The 22,567-nt window shown below is 38.4% G+C and overlaps 1 protein-coding gene across 2 annotated transcripts in view; it reads left to right on the forward strand.

Annotated features, from left to right (window-relative positions):
- gjd1b (gap junction protein delta 1b) overlaps positions 1–21,673 on the forward strand; it is a 46,627-nt gene extending 24,954 nt beyond the window's left edge. For both annotated transcript variants that reach the window (XM_016663931.1, XM_007577842.2), the window contains exon 3: positions 12,881–21,673. In XM_016663931.1, the coding sequence (XP_016519417.1) occupies positions 12,881–13,730 (850 nt within the window). In that variant the 3' untranslated portion in view covers positions 13,731–21,673. The remainder of the gene's footprint in view (positions 1–12,880) is intronic.
- Positions 21,674–22,567: the final 894 nt, after the last annotated feature.

Raw genomic sequence — 22,567 nt, forward strand, 5'->3', positions numbered from 1 at the left:
GCTGCTCTTTCTTCTTCCACAAACCTTTTATTTCACCCAGAAAGCCGGTGCTCCTAAAGGCAGGTCCAGCCGATGCTGCAATTACCTGTAATTCACTATTTCTGTCAACACACAGGGGACAGTCCCTTAGAAAGGATGCATAAAACCCAGATTTAGATTTTATAGTCCCTGTTACTTTACTGCCATACATGTTGCCAAGGTAGCTGCAGTGTCTGTGATTGTCATGGAGACCTTTGTGCACTTGTGCTTTTGCACTGAAAGGAAAAAATAAAATGAGGCCAATCCATTCTGTCGGGAAAGAGAAAAAAATTCTTAATCTGTTTCCAATTTCACTTGTTGGTGTAACAAACAAACAAACAAACAAACAAAAAATAGATGTACATTACAAAAACGGTAAAACGCTTAAGTTAACAACACCAGCATGATTAAAAAGCTGATGTCTTTGTGTCTGCGCTGGAAAAGCTGATGGATAAAGTCATAAATTACAGTCAGGTTTGTTGAAACCATGTTTACAGAACAGAAGAAAAGTATCTTGTTCCTACACAGATTTATATTTAGCTCACTGCCCACTCACTGCATAAATTGTAGTAGTTTTTATAAATATACTTATTGACGGAAGGGACATTTAGATTCCTGCACCTCTGAAAACAACCAATATTTCAGTGCACTGATGAGAGCGTGGTGAAAGTAGCCTTGACATTTTCCATTCATACATTTTCTATTTATGAAATAGTGTTTTCTTTATAGAGATGCTTTTGTTGTTGTTGTTGTTGTTGTTGTTGTTACACTAAAGCAAAGAACAGAATGAAGTCATCAAGACCAACATGCTGTTGACCCCACTAGTAATATCTTCTTAAAATAGTTCTTGGTTATTTTTTACACATTGCCATAATACTTCAGAGACCACTTCAGGGTAACGTGGATGTTTTTTTGTACAATGGGAAGAAGTCAGAGTACCTGGGGAGAACCCACGCACGCATGGGAGAACAAACTAAAAGTAGAAAAACTCCTGGCTGGACCGACTGCACCACCATACGTGTCAGTTATGTTAAAATGCAAATAAGCTATATTTTGTTTTTTATTTAAAAATAAATTTAGATTGTTTTAAATTTGTAATAGTGAAACCAAACCAACAACAAAGATTTAAAGTTCAGATTCCATTTAAATTTGGAAGTGGGAGTTTTTAAGTTCAATAAAAAAATCAACATGCCCCATTAAATAAGGGGCAGAAATAAATTGTTTGTTTGCAGTTCTCACCATTTGTATCTCATGTCACACGAGTCAGTGTGTGAAATGTATACAATACAGAGAAGTACTTTGTTCTTCTTGCTGAGGATAATCATAATGAAGACAGCAGCGAGGAGAAGTTTTACAACTTGTTATTGGGTTACTGTTGAGTAGAAAATGCATCCACTTTTATTCTGTAAATTCAAACACTCTTGAGCTGCATAAGCAGTGGTTTGGACCCAAAGGAACTTTCTGTCCCCAAAAATTGGTTGTTAGCTTAAGCACAGGCTGACAGTGAATGTGCAGCTGCTCATTAGTGAATGAATTTTGCATTGATTTTCTCTTAAAAGATCAGCAAAAAGGGAAAAATGCCATTTAAGCCTTCATATTCCCAATTAAACCTATTAACACTGGCTGGTTTGTTCAGTTTGTCATCTTAAAGGAAAGGTTTTTATAGATTTAGTCACTTTTGGCAGTGTGATCCTCTTAAAAAAAAATGGAGTAATGTTTTTTTTATTTTGTTTGGGCATGACTGAGAAGGGTCTGTATGTGTGTTGTGAGACGGATAAAGGTCTTTCAGCAGGGAAGAGTGCAGCCTCCTCACTCCTTCTGTCACTGGCCTGAAGCACCGGAACACCCCTTCAGGTTGTGCGTGTGTGTGTGCGTGCGTGCGTGGGTGTGTATGCGTGTGCATGAGAGAGAGAGTTACCTCCTGTGCGAGGCTTGATTCAGTTTGATCCCCAGTGCCCTGCAAGAAACGATCTATTGATAAATCTTGGCACAGGAACACACAGACTGACAGATAAAGAGAGGGAATGACAAGTGTCACTCCATATTTGATCTGACAGGATTAGATATGTCAGCACTGTTGGTGTGTTGCAGTTGGGACAGATGAAGGACTGAGGGGGAAAACAGTGAGAGAGAGAAAAAACAGAAGGAAAGAGACTAAAGCCACGACGGGGCTGTGAAGGTTGGATTAACTAAATATGGAGATGGAAAAATCTAATGATGGCATGAAATGAAAAGCTGCTACGTAAAAACGCTAAAGTTGGCATCTTCTCCGACAATTTAGGGTCTTAAATTTACATTTTGCCAGGTGTACGGATAATTTTGGGCTTTAATGTTCTCTTTAAAACCATTTTTAATCTGTTGAACCTTCTGTTGTTAAAAAAAGAAAAGAAGTTTAAGTTTTCCAAATGATCTGTGATGGAAAAGTCAACATTTCTTCAGCATTTTGGTCAATCACTGAAGGATTAGTTTGGATTTGAGGTTTTTTAATTATCAGTGAGCTTTTTGGGAGATAAAAACTCAGGTTTACACTATATTGTACTTTAAAGAACAATATCCACTCTGCCCATTCCTGATTTTTAGTAATAAAGCATAGAGTTAAGATGTTAAATATATACCAAATATTGAGAAGAGGTTGATAGTGGTGTGATAAATCACAAAATGTTTGATTGTTATGTCCTACAATAAATCATTCCTGATCCAACAGCAAAAACCAAAGCGGAAAAGTGAGTAGGAAAAAAAATGAAATATGGATGAGCATGATCCAACAAGGCTGAGTTTTATCTTAGATGAAATGTTGAAATATCTAATTACCCTTCTGTGTATTAATATTGTAAGATAAGTAGCTAAAAAAGGATGAAAAAAGGCCGTAATTAGTCCATCTTCAGTTTGGAAATAGATTTGTATCAATTTATGTTAGAGCATTTTCTCAGGTTACAACAAACGTCTCAGTCTGTTTAAGGGTTAAGGTGTAACATTTCACTGCTGTGTCTTTAAGCAATGGCATGAAAAAAATGCCAGGTGGCTAAAACATATTTATTTAATGCTAATTTGGAAGAGCATAAAAATGAGTTAAAAAATAAATGTTTGTTGATTCCCCACTAACCCTTATCGATAATAACTCAGAAATCCTAAGTAACCCTAGTTTTTTTCTCTAAAGCATGTTTTATTGGTATGATAAAATGTTTAATAGTTATACATAAGCCTGGTTGCACAGTGAACTGTTAATTCAGCTTGATTAAGTGAGGCTAAGTGAGGAAGATACACAAGTGTGGCTGTAAAAGAGATGCAACATGAGAGGCTCGCTTGGTAATTATCACAGAGACGGAAAGTAGAGGCTGAATGAAAGAGGTTTAATTATTTAATGGCAGAGACCGCCAGCAATGAGGCAGTGATGGAATGGAAAGTGACAGCAACAAAAGCTGAGGTTCTAAAAAGGATTAGCAGGTTACCGATAACACGGAGCTTGTTTATATATCCTGAACCTGGAGTGACTCTTTCGGCTGCACAAAACTCACTTAAGGTGAAAGTTTGTTGGTGGAACCAGACATTTAAAGTTGATCTTTTTTAAAAGAAATGTGTTTGACACTGAAAAAAAAATATAAATAAATAAATATTGCTTTTTTGGTGGATCTCTAAAAGGGGGTGAGTGTGTACTGGTTCCCCCAAACTAAATCCCATCTTCAGAGAAGTCCACACAGCTGATCGATTAGCCCGTGTAATTTCATCGAGCTCTTTGGGCTTTTGAAACAAATTAGCGTGACCCTCTCTGAGACACCTCTGCCACGCTGTGTCTGCTGCAACAAATCCGCCGCTGCTCTTTAGTTGACTTAGCTCCTCGTCGGCACACTTCGCTATCCTCATTTTCGTTTTCTGCCCCTTGCCTGTTGCCGTGGCGACTAGCAGAAGGGAGCTGAATGGAGGGGATTGAAGTGAACGGGGGTAGGGGGGAGGATAGCAGCTCTCCCATCACCCATCTTTTTCATTTGCTCTCTTATTTGTCATAATCTCCACACTCTCGCATCCTTCACTCCTCAACCTCATTCTTCACGCCGTGTATCTGCGCCCTTTGCCTCCTCTTTATCGTTCAAGTTCTCCAGCCGATCTTGGTGTCATTTCTTCATTGATTATTGTATTTGGGCTCATGGTGACCATCTCAACCCTTGTCCCTGTGCTCTAAAGAACGCTGAGCTTCTTCAGTGTGGACACTATGTGTCTCTTGAGGACACTACCACAATAATGTGTAACTTTTCAATATGCTTTGCCTCATTAAACCATAACCATTACATTTCGTGGCATCTCTACATGCTGAGAAACACTCTGCTCTCGCCACACGTTTTGCTTCACCTTTTTCTCGCTAACTGCTAAGCAAAAGGCGTCCAAGGCTTCTTTGTTAAAAAAAATAAAGCATAGTCGAGGTAATAGATCTGTGAATTGCATCTAAACTTTTTTCGGGAACTAAGCAAGGCAATGTTTTTGGCATGATTTGGGTTCCTCTCTGCATGCAAATGCGAGGGAAACACTGGGGGATTTCTCCTGTCAGATTCCACAACTATCATTATCTCTTCACATCACTGTGCTCGTTTAATTCTCCCACAATGGCTCGTGTGTCCGTAATACCAGCTTTGAGCACGGTGGGGCAGGATCTTTGTCGTCAGATAATGAAGAAGACAAAAGCTGGCGGGTCAGTTGGAGGAGAGGAGGCGTTTTTCGAGTTGGCATAATGTTTCCGCATAATCACCGCCGCTTGTGTGCTAACAAAGGCAACACATTAGTGAGCGGGAACAACAAACGCTGTCTGCTGTGAACGGAGCGTGTGAGGGTGTGGAAACGTGTGCTAAATATAAATTGTGTGTCACTCCTTTCAAGTATATTTATAAAAATGGATTGGTCAGACTTTACTACTACATTTAGGACTTTTGGTAGATTTTTAACATTACTTTCTGATCCTAAATCTGTTTTTTTTTCTCATGATTTAGGATCATTGAACAAAAGGATGCCAGCAAAAAATACAGTTTAGTGACAAGTATTTCCCTCCTTATAAATTTGTTTTTGCATATTTCATATCATTGCACAAATTTTAATATCAAGCAAAGATAAGCCGAGTAGATACAGAATGCAAATTTCCATTTATGGATTCATTTATAATGGGTAGCTTTCCAAAGCCACCTACTCTTTGTGAAAAGTGCAGTCAGTCTAAACCTAATTACTGCTGCGGCCACTCTCGTGTCAACAGTTGCCATTAAATGTTTGTGAAAACTGAGTCGTAGTGGAAAATAACTGGCTCACTTTACTTTGTAGAATAATTTTATTTCAGACACTTTGGAGAGTTTTCAAAAGACAAACTGGCAAAGTATTTTAATATTGAGTCACAATCTCAACTGGATTTTAATACAAACTTTGGCTTGGCCACTCCAAACCCTTCATTTTGTTTAATTTGTTTCATTTATCCTGTTGAATAACCTCAGTGACATTTGGACTTAAGATCAGGAAAAAGATTTTCTAATAGAGAGCAGAATTTATGATTCCACCAATTAAGCTACAGTAAGCCATGTCATGTGCAGAGACAAACTGGCAAAGTATTTTAATCATAATGAGAAATTACAAAAAAAAAAAAAATGCAGCGATAACAGGTTGATGATTGCAGCATGGCAATCATCAACTCATAAAGCAATGAATTGATTTACGCTCTGGGTGTAGAGCTCCAGTCCTCCTGGATCAGTGTCCCGCCTGTTTTGGTGCTGCAGCTTCGACTCAGCTGATTCAAATGGTCTAACACTCAGCATGCCAAACTCCAACACTGCAGGATTGTGGTACATAATGCAGGCAGTTGCCGTACAGATGGACACACCCGCCAAGTTCCTTCTCCTCAGTTGACAAAATACATTACCAAAAAGAAATTAGCATTTGTTATGTTCTTCTTGGTCAGCAGTGGTTTTGATGTTGAATGCCGTTTCAGCTCAGCCTCTTTCTTACTGGTGAATCATGAACTCTGACCTGAACTGGAGAATGCTTCCACTTCTGGGAGGGTTTACAACTTTTCTATGTTTTCTCCGATGGTGGATAACTGTTTTCACTTTGCTTCACCGGAGACCTAATCTCTTAGAAATATCCTGGTGACCCATTCCAGACTAATAATTGTTTCTCTTCTGTTCCTAAATTTCCCCAGGGACAGGACGTTGTTGAAGATCTTATAACCTGCTTCATGTTGTCAGATGGGTTCTGTCAAGGGAATTTCTTGGTCATTATTGACTGAACTAAATAATTTAGTTAATTACTGGTAAATCTTGATTTAACAAGCAAGGAGGTTCTTTTTTTCCACACAGGGTCATGCAGGCTTGAAAGGCTTTGTTCCTCTTAGAGAATCTTCATTTAAAAACTACTTTTTGTATTTACTCAGGTTCACTTTGTCTGGAATTTTAATTTGTTTGATCATCTGAGATATGAGTGACAAAAAAAGCAACAATAAAAGAAATTTGTAAAAGGTAGATAAGATAAGCAATACAAAAAAAATTAGATCGTAACACAACAAGAATCTGCACATGTTTTTGTTAGAAAGTCACTATGACAGTACATTGTGTTCATTATATGAGCAGGGGACGCAGCTGGCTGCAAACTTTCCAGTTAAAGATCTGATCCGAGCAGAAAACAGTTCAGTTGGAAGCAATTATTCTATGTAATACATCAACCCCACTTTTAAATTTGCTTACTCTGAAAGTGGGTAAATTAGTGAAATAAGTCAACTTTTTGTTTATATTCTTATTTACTGAGACGCATCAGGATATTCTTTGAAAAACAATTAAAAAAAGATTGGAGAGACACGCAGACGGCACGATAATCTACAGCTATGTGATTTTTAAAAAAAGCACACATACACCACCTACACACACACTCCCTTTAGGCCGGCCATAGATTACACAGAACTGGGTTTGCATGGGGATGCTATGATGTAATTAATTTCCTGTGTTTAGATTTTCTTACATTGCTGGTTTTTCTGTCTAACCCTCGGACTCCGTCCCAGTACTGGCAGGTTTCTCTTTTTAGTTTAAGGACAGGATGTCTGAGCAACACTGGTGGTTTTGGTTAACTTTCTAATCTTTTTATCCTAGTTTGGAACTAATTAATCTTTGAGTTTTTTGGAGGTTTGCTCTTATGACTGATGTTTTGTTTCTCTGATTTGTGTCTGGCCATGCAGTACTGTAGGTTCTCTGCACATGTGCTCATTTCTAGCAATACACTCTGAGTTCTGCATTGTCAATTCTCTGCACACTAAGCTCCTTAACGATGTCACAACAAGGGCAAAAGCCTTTTCAATTTTTTTTTTTTAGCATTTATTCTTTCATTCCCCAGCCCCCACGGTCCCCATGCCGTGATTACAGGTGGGCAGATTGGTGATGACAAGTTTTTGTTTTTCATTTCGGCAGCCGCCACTGGTGAGCTGCCGCTTTTGATGAGGGTTACATGTGAGCTGCACGCCACCGGATTAACTCTGCCCTTCGACTTTACATCTGTGCCGCACAAGTCTGGCAAAGCCACTGCGCTGTTGGTAGATTACCCTTCAAACAGCCAAATGCCATCTAATGATTATCTGGCAGCGTCTGAGGTGCAGCAGAGTTGGACTCCACTTCCATCTCAGACTAGTTCCTGTGGGATTTACACAGAAATTTAAGTGGTCCTTACTATTATTAATTTCCAATCTTCACTTTGTTTTTCCCTTTAACCCTTTTTTTTTTTAACCGTCATAACTGCCTTAATTCTTCTCTGCGGTAGATTCAGCCAGGTGTCAGAAACATTTCTAAGAGGTTTTGCTCTTTGCTGTCAGGATAGCATCTTGCTTTTGCCGCAGATTTTTCTGCCGCAAATCTGTGTGTCAGAGTCTCCTGCTCCACCACAATCACAGAGATGCTGCATTGGATTAAAATCTGGTGACCGTGGAGAATGTTGGAGTTTATTGGTGCATTACCCTGCTGAGGGTAGCAATCATAAGATGGGTGCTGTCGTGTTAACGAACGGATAGAGATGTAAAGAGATGCATGTAAACCAACTAGTAAATCTTAGCTGATTAAAAGGGCGTCAAAATACGCCAGATAATTACACTACCACATCCTACCTGAACCACTGATTAAAGGCAATTTCTAGATTTTAATGGATATCTTAGGTTTTAAAAAAAAAAAAAAAAAAAAAAAAAATTAAGAGAGAACATTATTTTCCAGTCAATATTAATAAGAAAAAGAGATGTAAAGAGATGCATGTAAACCAACTAGTAAATCTTAGCTGATTAAAAGGGCGTCAAAATACGCCAGATAATTACACTACCACATCCTACNGAACATTGTGGATGGAAATCCCAATAGATCAGCAGTTTGTGACATACTAGGACCAACCCACCTGGCAGCTATAAGCATTCAGTTTTCAGTCATATACTGTAAGTCCTAAGTTCTGGTAGATAAAACTGAAAAATGTATCATAAGATTATCAACTGATAAATATCAGTCATTATTGATTCATTATTTTTTTTAAATATCTTAAATACCACCAAAACGTGTGGTGTTGCCTTTCCTGTGTTATCCACAGCTTTCACTCCTTTGATTTTTACTTTTAAGCAGTTAAGAGGAACGTCAGCAAAGCTTGAAACTGCCGCTTAAGCAAGCTACTTGCTACTTGTTGCTAAGTAACCAAAGAGTGAGTTAATTGATGCCACCAACCTTGCTTAGCTGGCCTTGAGAAACTGAGTGGCTGAAAGCCTTTCCTCTGCCTACATCCCCCAGAATGCTTTGCAGGTTTTGCTTGGAGTTCAGGGAACTTATTGAACATTCTATCTACTGTATTATCTGTTGATATTGATCACATGTCTGTTAAGATATATATTATTATCGATCCATCGGCCAGTCCTAGTAAATCTTTTGAATTTCAAGTCGTTTTCAAGTCTAAATGTTTTTAACTCACTTCAAAGCTGTTATGTGATTGACTAATTAGCTATTTGAGATAACGACTGCTGTACCTAATAGAGTGGCAGGTGAGCTCACGGTTTATGTGTCATTGTAAAAATGCCAGCTCAAGTTAATCGGTTTTAATGACTGATCAAACTATACATTTATGTTAATTGTGGGGATTAGTTAAAGAGAATCTTTCAAATTTCTTTAAGACTCAGCTAAAAGATACCCGCCAACAAGAAGTTTAAAACTAAATGTGAGTTGTTGTACAGTGTGCAGTCTTGCACTATTCTTGGTCACATTGTTAGACAGTCAGAAAGCTCATTGGACTGCTAAAAGCCTGCTATCTGAAGTGTTGTCTCGGCATAAGACTTGAAAAATGAATGAGAAATGAATAAAGTAAGGAAAGAACAAAGAGAAAGTTGTCTGCCGGAAAGGTAACAGAGTAAAGAAGGAAGATAAAACTATCCCATCTACTAACATTATGGCAGCATAAATGTGCAGATGCATCAAGTCAGAACATGTCAGGTTATGCTCCGGTAGACTCAAAATGCACACACGCACACAGGCTGAACTGAAGTGAACCATTTTGGCATCAATAATCTTTTTGTCTTCCTCAATAGAAATAGTAATTAATCTGCAAACAAGTCGCCTCAAACTCACTTGTTGCCATGGGACTGCAGGCAGAGCCTCTTCACAGCAAAACTAACAGCCAACAAGTGGTGCTGTATTTATGCATGCGGTGTGTCTTTGGAGTCAATTAAAGCTCCAACTTTAATGAATCCAAACTGTGGTTGCTATGCCAACTGGGCTAAATGTTGCTCAAAACCCTAAAATTAGAAAAACAGATACGCCATCATTCCTTGTTACCTGTAAACACTCTTCCTTTGTCAGATAACAGAGTTATGAGGACGGATGACGCAAGCTGAAATACTGGTAACTGTCCTTCATTTGGAGTGTTTTCTCAGACTGATAAATGAGATTCGAAGCTCTGCTGATTCCTATCAGGAAAAGTAGGTTCAGAGTCACACAATGACCCTCAATCTAATTAGTTTGGGTTTTATTTGTTTCGTCTTTTTCAAGGATTTCTCCTTCACTTCCATATACAGAGTGTACGGTTCATGCTCCTTGTTTTCCTGTGTTTGCTTTGTGAATATTTTTGTTTTTACGGGAGATTTTACAGTAAATCTACAGGTAGGCCTCTACCTATAGATAGCTTTAGGTATTCTCACCATGTCTTTGCATTTTATTCTGGTGTTTGTTATCAGATCTATGCAAATAATTTTTTTATGAAGTCAAGTTTATTTGTATTCAAAGTTCAAATTGCTTTACGCTATAAAAACATAAAACTGTCACCTTGAAACCAGCATAAAATCATACATTTCGTAAAATAAAAACTCAAAATCATCAAGAAAAAAATCATCATAAAATACACATCAAATTTATTGATCAATGTTCCAGTTATTATGAATAAAAGCCAACTTTCAAATAGGTTTTTATCCTTGATTTAAAGGAATTCAGTGTTTAGACTGAATGTTCAATGTTTCAGATTAGTTGAGTATAAAAACTGAATGCTGCTTCTCCATGTTAGGTTCTGGCTCTGTGGATGCAGAGCAGACAAGAACCAGAAGATCTGAGTGGTCGGGAAAGTTGATACAACAAATCTTTAATGTTTAAGAAGGTTAATAAGAAAGAAACAGATTCCAAGAGCAACACTAAGTGTTTGATTATAGGTGCTGCATTGCCTCCAACCTACATTTCTTGTGTAAATAATCATCATCTCCTCCCCATGCAATGAGTTAAGGTTCACACATTAGCATAAATAACGTAAATAAATAATGCTAATGTTGTTATTTATGCTAATGTTATTTATCATTAGCATAAATAACATTTTGAGTTTGGATTTGATTAGTCTCCTAATCAAATCAAATCAGCAAGCTGACCTGGATTTATGCTAAGACGTTAACAGAATTACTTGAGATAAACTATGAACTGCTTACAAGTTTTAATTAAAGGTCCATTTGAAAAATAAAATATTATTCCTGTTAAGAAAACGTTGCAGTGTACAACGCTCTGCTTATAGCTGCTTGTCATCATGTATGAATGTATATTTTATGGGTTTTGGACTAGGAGGTTTTTGTTGTTTTGTGGTTTTTACCTTAATTTCTTAGATAAGAGATGGAACAAACTAAATTTTTTTTTGTATGTCTATGGCATTATGGAAAAAAGTATATACATTAAATGGGGGATGATAACACACTTAACAGGTCTGACCATGTTACACAATAAGCTACCAAACTGGCATGCAGTTAAAATACTTTAAAAGATCTCTGCTGAAGGCGTGATTATTTTTCAACAAGTTATTTAGCCCTAACTGCTGCAGTGAATAGGCTGTAATTTCCTAAACAACCATGTCAAAGACACATGCTGTGATCATTGAAAAGATGGTCTGTTCCAGAAGGGTCAATTTATGGGCATGTACTGTATCAAGCAAAGAAAACATAAAAGGAATGATTCAAGACGTTAATAAAAGCTGGAAGGATAATGGGGAACTTTTATCTTTGCAGTAGAAATGTGGATGAAAAAGAAATTAATCTCACATTGCAAAATAAAAATCCCAAAAGAGTTACAATAAGGAACTGTGACTAAACAGCTGTGCAGCCTTAGGAAACAATTCTCTGAAAAAAGGATTCATTTTGCCAGAGAACACACAGATTCAACAAGTCTTGATCCTGAGCGCACGAAGTGATGCTGCCATCATGCCTTGTGCTTATGGAGCCTGTGAGTGCAGTGCTATGATCTGGGGATGCATTTGGTCAGGATAGGTTAAGCAACACTGTGTGCCCAAAGAATGAGGTCAGCTGACCATCTGAAGACACTGAATGACCAGGGTACTCAGTCAAGGAATTTCTTCTTCACTGAAGGGGCATATTCCAAAAAATTAATGGCAGAATTCATCTGGCTCAAATTGTGCGTGCCTCGAGGAGCATAAGACACAATTTTCACACATGAATTGGCCACCAAAGAGTCCAGACTTTAATTCCACTGAGACTCTTTGGGATATGCTGGAAAAGAATGTGTGCAGTAGTCTAAAAGTCTAAAGTAGACTACATCTTCTTCAGGTCCTGCCTGTCCTGGTGTATCCCAGAGGTTGGTCTTAGGTCCTATTGCATCGTCAGCATTTGAGGTTGATGTTCAGGAAGTAAAGCATGTCATTTAATTATTATGCTGATGACAACAAAATGTAGTTTGTCTTTAATTTGAATGCATCTGCCCTTCTGCAGCCTTTACTGAATTGTCTTCATGAAGTAAAAGACTAGTTGACACAAAACAACTTCACACTCACACACCCTGAAGTACAATTAATGCATGTCTCTATTTATTCAAATGAATAGTAACACCCATATCTACTAATACTTAATAGTAGAAATCTGAAATTTGAGTTAAATTTCAGAAGCAGTTTGTCTCAAAGACAGCAATAAATATCACATTACTGTGTCAAACCATTCCATTTTTATTTTTTAGTATAAAAATTGCATAAAAATTGTAGAAAATTATGGGAAATAAATATTTGATAATAATATATACGGAAAATTATGGTAAGAAAAACAACATTTCCAAAGCATAAAAACATAAACAAGTATTACTGGTACTTTTGTTGTTTTGTTGTGTTAAAACACTGAAAATCTTCTAAAACCACCCACATTTGTATAGATATATTATAGATGTATAGACATATATGTGCATTTAAAATCATTAGCCGATTTTAGCCAAAGTTTTGAAGAGTCGCTGTAAAAGGTCCAATGTGCCACTTGCAGCTCCGGACCTTCAGGTTGCAGACTCCAAGTGAAGATCCTCTGCAGAAAAATGTTCTTCCTAATGAAGTAAATGTATCTGACTGCAACAACTTCCTCTGTGTGTGTTTCTCTTAGGATCTTGCTGACGGTTGTGGTGATCTTCCGTATCCTGATTGTGGCCATTGTTGGAGAGACGGTGTACGAGGATGAACAGACTATGTTCATATGTAACACGCTGCAGCCAGGCTGCAACCAAGCCTGCTATGACAAAGCCTTCCCAATCTCCCACATCCGCTACTGGGTCTTTCAGATCATACTGGTATGCACTCCCAGCCTGTGCTTCATCACCTACTCCGTCCACCAGTCAGCCAAGCAAAGAGACCGGCGTTACTCTTTCCTCTATCCCATAATGGAGAAGGACTACGGTGGACGGGACGGGGCGCGAAAGCTGCGCAACATCAATGGTATTCTAGTCCAGCATGGTGGCGATGGAGGGGGAGGGAAGGAGGAACCCGACTGCTTGGAGGTGAAAGAGATCCCCAACGCTCCTCGGGGTCTCACCCACGGCAAGAGCTCCAAAGTTCGGCGACAGGAAGGAATCTCACGCTTTTACATCATTCAAGTCGTGTTTCGAAATGCACTGGAAATCGGCTTCCTGGCAGGCCAGTACTTCCTTTATGGCTTCAGCGTGCCTGGGATTTTCGAGTGCGACCGCTACCCCTGCCTCAAGGAGGTGGAGTGCTACGTGTCCCGGCCCACGGAAAAGACGGTGTTCCTGGTCTTCATGTTTGCCGTGAGCGGTATCTGCGTGGTGCTCAACCTGGCCGAGCTCAACCACCTGGGCTGGCGCAAGATCAAGGCCGCCATCAGGGGAGTCCAGGCCCGCAGGAAGTCGATCTGCGAGATCCGGAAGAAGGACATGGCGCATCTGTCCCAGCCGCCCAACCTGGGACGCACTCAGTCCAGCGAATCCGCCTATGTCTGACAAAAACATTGAAAATAAAAGGAAAACGAGAGGGGGGGTGGGATGGTTGATCAAGAGGGAAAATAGATAACGCATTTGGTGTCAAGCAAGGCAATCAGTTTTCTGTGATGGTGGAAGAAAACAGAATGTAAAATGACCAAAAGTCTGGCTCTGCAGCTTTGAAAGTCAAGAGAAGGAGGCAGAGGACTAAGAACATGATAGTCCAAACCAGGACAAAAGGTTTTTCTCCACAGAATGGACTTAATTAACACAATGGTCTCATGAGAAGATATTCCTACCATTTTATATGTCTGTCTTTTATAACTAATTACCTTCTATCCTCTGTAATGAGAAAAATCCAACCCTCATGGGGCCAGAGAGAGAAGAATGAGGGGAAAAAAAGGGTTTGAAAGAAGATGGTGATGATGTTCTCTTGGGAAATTGGAAAATGACTGAGGTGTGTGATGCATCTGATGGTGCTTTTCATCTGGACTTCATCAGCTTCCCTTGAAAGAATTGAGGGAAGGGGAGGGGGGGGAAGGACAGGGGACGGGACGAGGAGGAGGAACGGCAACATCATTAAAAGAGGAACGGAAGAACTGTCAGGGTCTTGACAAACCCTAAAGCTGCTCGAGGGGAGGGGGGGGGGATCATCAAGCTGTGTGAGAAACATATAATACAAAAGTGAGGAGTGAAGAGAGGAAGCATTTTTCCTTTCCGATCCTCTCTCCGTCAGAGCCAGACTGAAGCCAGGAGAAACAGAGCTGCCTCCGAACATTATGTCTCGCCTCTGCTGGAACATCGACACAGGCCAAACCGAGAGAGAAAGACTGACGATGTTTATGCTTTGTCTCTTGGCAAAAGATGATTTCAACACAAACACAGCGACTAGCTACCATAAACACTCTTTTCTTCACCTCCTCTCCACCTCCCTCTCTCCCTCTCTCTCAGCTGGCAGCTATAGAGACAGGGGGCAGGGAGGGACGCGAGTGACAGAAATAACCCCTGCTGCTCTCCTGCTGCATAAACTTTGAAGAGTGAACAAATGGACAGACGGATGGTTAGTTTGAGTCTCTCCTAAAGCACAAACCATACAATCCTCCCTCCAGCATTTCGGCGTGCTAGCAGAAACAAAAAGAAGAAAAAGGAGAGAAGGAGAACTAATTGGGGAGGAGAAATTCATCACCTTATTATAACTTCAAACTATTTTTTTTTTACAACACAACACTTAAAATTACATTTTTGCTTTCAAAAACAATGGTGCCATCCAGATACTTCGATATTCTCTAACACTTACCTAGAGTACGACCTGGTTATATTATTTATTCATTCATAGCATATCCAAATAGATTTATTTATCTTTGGCGACAGGTTGGATGAGAAGTTTATTTCAAACCTACAAACTGTTTGTCTCTTTTCATTTTTTTTTTCCATGTGAAGCATTTCTCACTGGTCTGGTTGATTCATGAATCGTATGGGGGGTGGGACGGGACAAGTTGGCAATTTTTGTTATTAAATGCTGAGAGGATGTGCAGCTGATTTTTACTTTTTTTTTTTTTTGCTACTCTTCAGACTAAATCTGAAGTGAGTGCAGATCAACAGCACTTGTATTTTTCCAACACATAGCCTTGACTTTTGTTTTTCTTCCTTAAAATCAACTGCCCACCTTCAGGGCACTTAAGGCCTGTGAGCCATTTGATAAAGGCATGTTTACATAAAGCAGTGTTTCTTGAATGATCAAGCTGTGTAACAGTTATGTAGCTTCTCTCTAAGGGACCGTGATGTTTTTCAGTCTCAGTGGATTTAATTTAGCTTCTTTTTTTTTTTTTTTTCCCTGACTGGATTTCAGCATGCATGCAGGGTTAAAGAAAATTAAGGGAATGATATGAAAGACAAGGAAAAAGATGACAGAGAGTGGTGCACCTTGTTTAATGCAGACAGGAGGAAGAGTGGCAGACTGTGGGAACCCCCTGTTGGGATGATGATTGTGTTTCTGGGCCCTCACAGATATGCGCAAATGCATAATTTAGAGTGCAGAGCAAACACTGCGGGAGCTGAAGAAACCAGATATAGAGACAGTTCAGTGAACCTTACATTTTATATTCTAAAGAAGTTTTCAGCCAGGACGGTGTGCTTCTATCACTCTTCAGGGTCGAGCCTTCGCTGACTGAGTCAATCAAATGCTCAAGTCATCACCTTCTCCCCGCGGAGCTTCGGCATCCCATCTTAACACAGCGGATACCCTTTAGCCTCACATTTCAACATGTAATGTGACCTACTTCCTTCAAACGGTGGTGCGTTTAAAGTCCAACAAACGCTTTAGAAATGTAAGATACTAGAAGTGTATAATGAAAATAAAAATATTGGGTTTCAAACTAGTTGAGGTATATACTGACACGTTTTAATTTTGCTTTCCATTAGTTACTTGATATATCACAGCCTGGGTTAAAATATACAATTTAAATATGTTCAACACATGTTAGAGACTTTTTACAAGCAGGGACAGGGTAAGATCATTTTTTTCTGATATAATATATATTGATAAAGAAGTCAACATGTTGAAATGAAAGTGAGTGATATCAGATGTAAACAGCTAAATCTTAAAACAAAATGTTAAAATGAACACTTAAATATGAAATAAGTAGTCATGGCCGATAATTCTGGAAGCGATTGCAAAGTGAAACCACCATGATCTTGTGTTGCTGCAGATCTTTTTTCTTTTTTCTTTTTTCTTTTTTTTTTGCAGATTTTATTTTTATTTTAATTAAAGCTATACTAAGTAAAACAATTTCCTAAATGTTATGATAGCTCTATGTCAAAACTATGTTTCATTTATATAAAAAGATGTAAAAATTTGCTCGATTACATTAAAGAAATACTACTGTGACATTTAGCTAATGGCTAATGGTGCTAACTGCTCATAAAAGTTTCTAAAATGATTTTTAAAAAGTCAACTGTTCTTAATTTCTTTTCACTAAAATACTAAACTCTTGTATTCATTTTATTATTTAGACATATACAGTTTTGTAAATCATTTTTAGAAGTATTTTTTCCCTCAAAAAGCCACAGAGTCAACAAGAACAACTAATTCAGTTCTAAAGTCTGTTGGGTGCCGATATTTGCCCTTATCCCTTCAATCCAATTCGCAGAGTTAGCTGCACCATAAGTATATATTAATATGGACATGAAAGGATAAATCTGAGAATTATTAATGTTGTAAATAAAAATTTACCTGAAATTATGCACATAAACTGCAGCAGAGTAGTGCCTGTGGGATTTATGTACAAACAGGATAAAAAGCACCAGAACGAAAATGAAAGACTCGATGTTGTGTGCATCAGGACCCATAAAGCCTGAATTGTAGCATCTCTAAATTACAGTGTTTTTCTGAACATTTTAGCCAAAACTCAAAGCGGGACCACCGCTTTACATTTATCAAGCAACAGAGCACAATTTATATAAAGCACACATTTAAATAAGAAATCAAAATTTGAAGTATATATTTTATGCTCAAGCTAAAATCTGTGCGGCTGCACACAGATCCTTCTCAGGATCTACTCCTTTATGTTGCTAACAAAGTAGCCCTACATGTATCAGAAAGACAACAGTTGGTTTCTGCCAATATTCAGCTGCAGATATCCCCACCCCCCATTGACTCTATTCTCCATTCCTCACCACTGTCATAATCTCCCGGATTCTTACAGGTGATTATCTCCAGATTTAGTTTCCTCCGAGGATGTTTATGGGGCTCAGTGCCATCGGTACAATCCTCTCTGTGTGCAATAGGAAAGGACAATTTCTCTGACATGACATGCTGGAATGTCTAATAATAGAGGTTGGGTTACCTATTACTTACAGTGCTTCTAACGAAAGCCTACGTCGTGACCTCGAGCTTAAAAGCCGAGCCAATGTCCTGTGCTATATGCAGAGTGTCTTCACAGTACCACCCTGATCTAATCTCCACAGACTCCAGGTCAGAGCTAGTCCGAGTCCTTTTTTTTTTCTTACTGAATGGCACACATGCACATGCTCAACATGCACTTCTCCTGGGAGAAAAAAAAACAAAATCATAAATATAGATATATATGTATGAATGTAAGAGCTGGCAGACAGAGTTCACTTGTGCTCTTGGGTTCTGTGGTTATGTCTGGTTTCATTCAGGTCCGAAACACAAACATATCCTTAAAGTGAGGAGACAGAGGGCCATAAATGTGTCCTGCTTTTCTTCGGTTTACGTTTATCCAGCGTTCATTAGTGACTCCAGCCTCCTGTGGTTACACAGCCGCGGAGTTTGTCACTCTCACTGTAAAAGCAGTTCCCCGTCAACAGTCTACTACTCTTCAACACTCTGCTTTTCTATTTGTCAATGTGAATTCAATTATGCAACCTTTTTATTCTCATTTGCTTCTCTTTTTTTGACTTGTGGGTTCATTTTGTTGTCTGTTGCTCTTTTTGTGCAGTGGCATATCAAAAAAAAAAAAAGATATTTTTTATCTATGTAAATGAACAATTTTTTTTTTAATTGTGTAAAATCAAGGGTAGAGAGTTGAAATATAATAGCAGAAAAAGATGTTTTATTTTCTCCCTTGCCAAAGTGATATGCAAAGTTTAGTTCATTTACAAAGATCTTTTTTTGACTGCATGTGTGAAGGCTATTGTAAGCATGTTTCTATGTTTTCTTCTACAGAACCTTTAAGGAAAAACTTTTATAGTCCAAGTTATGGAGCAAGGCTGTTATGTCTTCATGCCAAGTGCATATTTTAAGGCTCCAGATCGTTTGATCCCTTCTCTATTTTGTTCATTTCGTACCCAACTTTTCCAGGTTCAAAGTGTTGCTATCTAATTCTTAAGATTAAACTCATAGTCTTATGAGTAAGAGATTATATGAATCCAGTGACTATCATCTACCTGCAGGAGGTCACGCAGGAAATACTTTGGTTTGATTTGGGGTGACCAGTGATCAGAATAAATGCAAATACAAAGTTTTCTGAAAATAATACACAAATTAGTTTAATTATATATGAGATTTAAGGATTTTATGACTGTTTTAAATTTTTTAAGTACTTCAGTATAAAGAAATATAAACACCTGTTATGGGTATGAAATGGCAACATGTCGGTGCAAACTGGTGAGGGGACGAACTGACTCTGAGCTGTACTTTAAACATCCGATTGTTCAGATCGCAGAGTCAGGCAGAATATACCAAAACAGTGATGTTAAAGCTATCTTTCCCACAAAACATAGATAACTTATTCATACAGTTAATGTTCTACTTTGTGGAATTTGCACATAAATATATATATAGATATATATATATATAACTTTAAAAGAGTAGTAGAAGATGTTCTATATTCATAAACCAGTTGCTGAAATGACTTACTGTAAAAACACAGGGTACATACCAATATATAGTCAGTGTAAAGGTAAATGGCTGGCACTGGTAGATGTCAGACACTAGAACATTCCAAGGTTTCGCTTTGAGCACAATCTGCATTTTTACCTAGAGTTTGTAGAGTTTTAGTTAAAGAATAAATCCTCAGTGAAGTACCTTAAGGACAAATTGTTAGAGTACTGTTCACAGACAGCAGACTCAGGAAAGAAAACAGTATTAATCTGTCAAAATGCTGTTTCCACTTCTCACGATATCTTGCACTAAGCCCACACATGTAAACTGTCCTCTAGCCTGAGCTTTTGCTCACTGGTGCTTTTTTGATCTTGGACCCACTGAGACACATTTCCTTCAGTCCAGCTAAGTACTGCCCAAATATACAGGTCATGTAGCAATGGAAGCCTCCTTAAAAAACAAAAAAAACACAGAGCAATCAGACTTTTTCATTTTGACTGTTACTAACCAGTGGGCTTATTGCATTATAGCCTGCAGCAGGTAATGTAATTTACATCCATCTCTTCGGTTAATTTATACTGCAGCACAGTAGCAAACCATTTGAATCCTCAGGAATGCGGCATAATGAGCTGTCTCATTCATTAACACGGATTGTACTGCTCCCTCTACGTTACTCTTTAAGCTGCCGCCAGGAGGACCTTAGATTAATTTAGTAATCACATTATGTAGCCAATCCTAAGGGCTCCCAGCAAGTTTTAAAGAAACGCCCGTCATTAAACGTCAAAGGGCTTCTTATTCATTCCAAACTAAAAAGCCATATTAAAAAAATTTAAATCAAACTTGACTCGTCACATTATTTTGAAAGAGCACAATGTGAGTCAAGATTAATCACAATCATTTGTGCTTGGACATTGAAAAGTTCTTCGTATTTAAATGGGAAATTAGATATCTTGTTTAACGTGAAAAGCTTTATTATGTGCTTTGATTAATGGGGAAAAAAAGGTCATTTAAAAAGCTTCTTTATACAAACATTGAGCTTTATATTTCATCATATTGTCAGACAAAAAGCTCCCACCTCCCCTCTACAGCCCTGACATGCAGCGCCTTGCACAACTACCCTTACCTTGTGAACTTTTTCACATTTTATTATGTTAAACCACATTTTACTGGGGTTTTATGTAATAGACTGACAAAAGTAGTGCATATTTGTTAAGTGGAAGGAGTAGAATATGTTTTGAACAGGTTTTTGCAAAGAAAAATCTGAAAAATCTGTTTCAGCTTAAACACAATAATGCTGTGATCTGAAGCATCCCATTGCAGAGTTGAGGTCACTTTTCTTGCTAGAAGGTGAATCTCCACCCCAGACTCAAATCTTTCACAGTCTAGTAAGTCCTCTTGTTTCCCCCCACCAACCACACCATGATGCTGCCACTACCATGTTTCAGTGTGTGGATGGTGTCTTCAGAGTGTCTCCTGTGGTCAGACAGTCTTCTTCCATGTTTGCTGCTTTCTTATGGCTCTCTTTCAACTGTGTTTTTTCTCTACTTGATAAATGTGCAAAATCAATAATCATCCGTCAACAGGATTCTTCCATCTGCACTGAAAAACTAGAATGGAGCTCCAGCTTAGAAAAATGTGATAATTTACTACAAGTAATTGAATGAAGTTTGTCATATTTACTGTAACTGCATTAATGATCAACTTAGATAAACTCAATTTGGCTACTTGTGACTAATTAATGCAACAGATTTAAGTTCAATCACTTGTTCCCTTTTGTAAATCTTCATGCCACAATTTTTACATTTTTAGTTGTGATTAAGAAATTTTAAGAAACCACCAATCATTTTCCTTCCACTTAACTTGTATGTGCTACTTTTTAGCACATAATTGTCAAAAGTTCAACAGGTCGAATGGTTAAATACGTTACCTGGATATGAATATATTTGCAAGGCGCTGCATACTGATGCTCACAGGCTCAACTGTAACCCTTTCAGCATTCAGGAATCCACCCTCTGGGCTAATCTGCCATGATATGAATTGTGATTACTTTGTCTTTTTACACTAACTGCAGAGGCTGTGAGAGCGCACTTTAAATCATTGCCCAGATCTCACCATCCAGCTTTTACCCTCTGTAAAATCAAATGGTTAGACTTTTTGAGACACTGATCCTAAATATTCCTCAGGTCAAATCTCACCTTTTTTGACCATGACATCACAAACCCCGGAGCACGGTACCTTTGTGTCACACTGTGAATATCGGCGGGATGAAGGCCTGAATGGTTACATGTGAGCAGAGCTGGGGAGCAAAGTGAAATGTTGCCAATATTTGGCATCCTGACAGATGAATATTTAGGATATGTGAAAGAAGAGATAGATTTCAACCCTTGGAAATTACATTTATCTGCGACATCTGCTTGGATGTAAAACTTGGACTGAACACACAAACGATGTACTGCACACTCAAACACTCTCACGCTTCGTGACCTTCATTAAAAAGATTTAACGTTCATGACTGCAGATTAGATAATGTAAGCAACGGACCTTTCTTAAAGGTCCACTGTATATTTCTGACTGGTGTACTGTATGGAAAGCCTGAATAAAACCTTGAATGTTATTTCAAGCCTGAGGTGAACTTGTGTCTACTGATTTATGACCTTTACGTGGCAACCAGTTTTATCAGTACTCTCTGTAAAAATGCTCCAAAAGGATTAAAATAAATGCATGTTTTCTTGCAGCAGCACAATTTAAATAGTTTAAGTGGTAAGAATATTGCATGGGTTTTGCCTTGAGTCCCTGCATGGCATCAGGGACTCCTTGAAATATGTGAAAATTTAGATGGAAAATTAGATGGATTTTTAGGGTGCATTCACAACAGGGCTGTTTATTCTACTTTAATCTAATTCGTTTTTCTAGAAAGTCCGACATGTTTGGGGATTGTGAATGGAAATTTGAATTCTAATGCGGACTGAAAACGCGAACTCTGACCCGCCTGAAAACCTAGGTCTCGGTCCGGTTGAAGTGAACTCTGATGCGGTTTGAAGGCAATTTGAATGGGTGACGCTTTAATTTAAGCTATATTTATAGAAACCGAGTAAGAAATAAGGGTGCTACAATCGTGAACTTGGGTCGTTTGTCTCAGTGCCGTTTGAATGCGAACCACAGCAGCTGAAAATGTAACAAAAATGTTGCAATTGAACCAAGTCTACCAGACTACGAGGTGTGAAAACACCCTTGGTGAAAATGTGTCACCATTTCATCTTTTTGGCAGGAAACACAAACTCAAATGAGTCAAGGAATAGTTCTCTAGGATGAACATTCTTCCAAGGGCTGTCTTAGACTTCATATAATATTTCTGTCCTAGCAAAGTACTGATTCCAGTTGTAATTCTGTTGGAAACAATTACTAAAGAAGTGTAGCTACTCAAGTCAAAGATTGCGTTTTTCTTAATTTTCAATGTGAGGTTATGCAGCTGCAGTAAAATAAAATTGATTTAAGGAATTCAGTGAGCTAAGCT

Source organism: Poecilia formosa, unplaced genomic scaffold (assembly GCF_000485575.1).
Source record: "Poecilia formosa unplaced genomic scaffold, Poecilia_formosa-5.1.2 Scaffold457, whole genome shotgun sequence".
Taxonomy (NCBI): Eukaryota; Metazoa; Chordata; class Actinopteri; order Cyprinodontiformes; family Poeciliidae; genus Poecilia; species Poecilia formosa.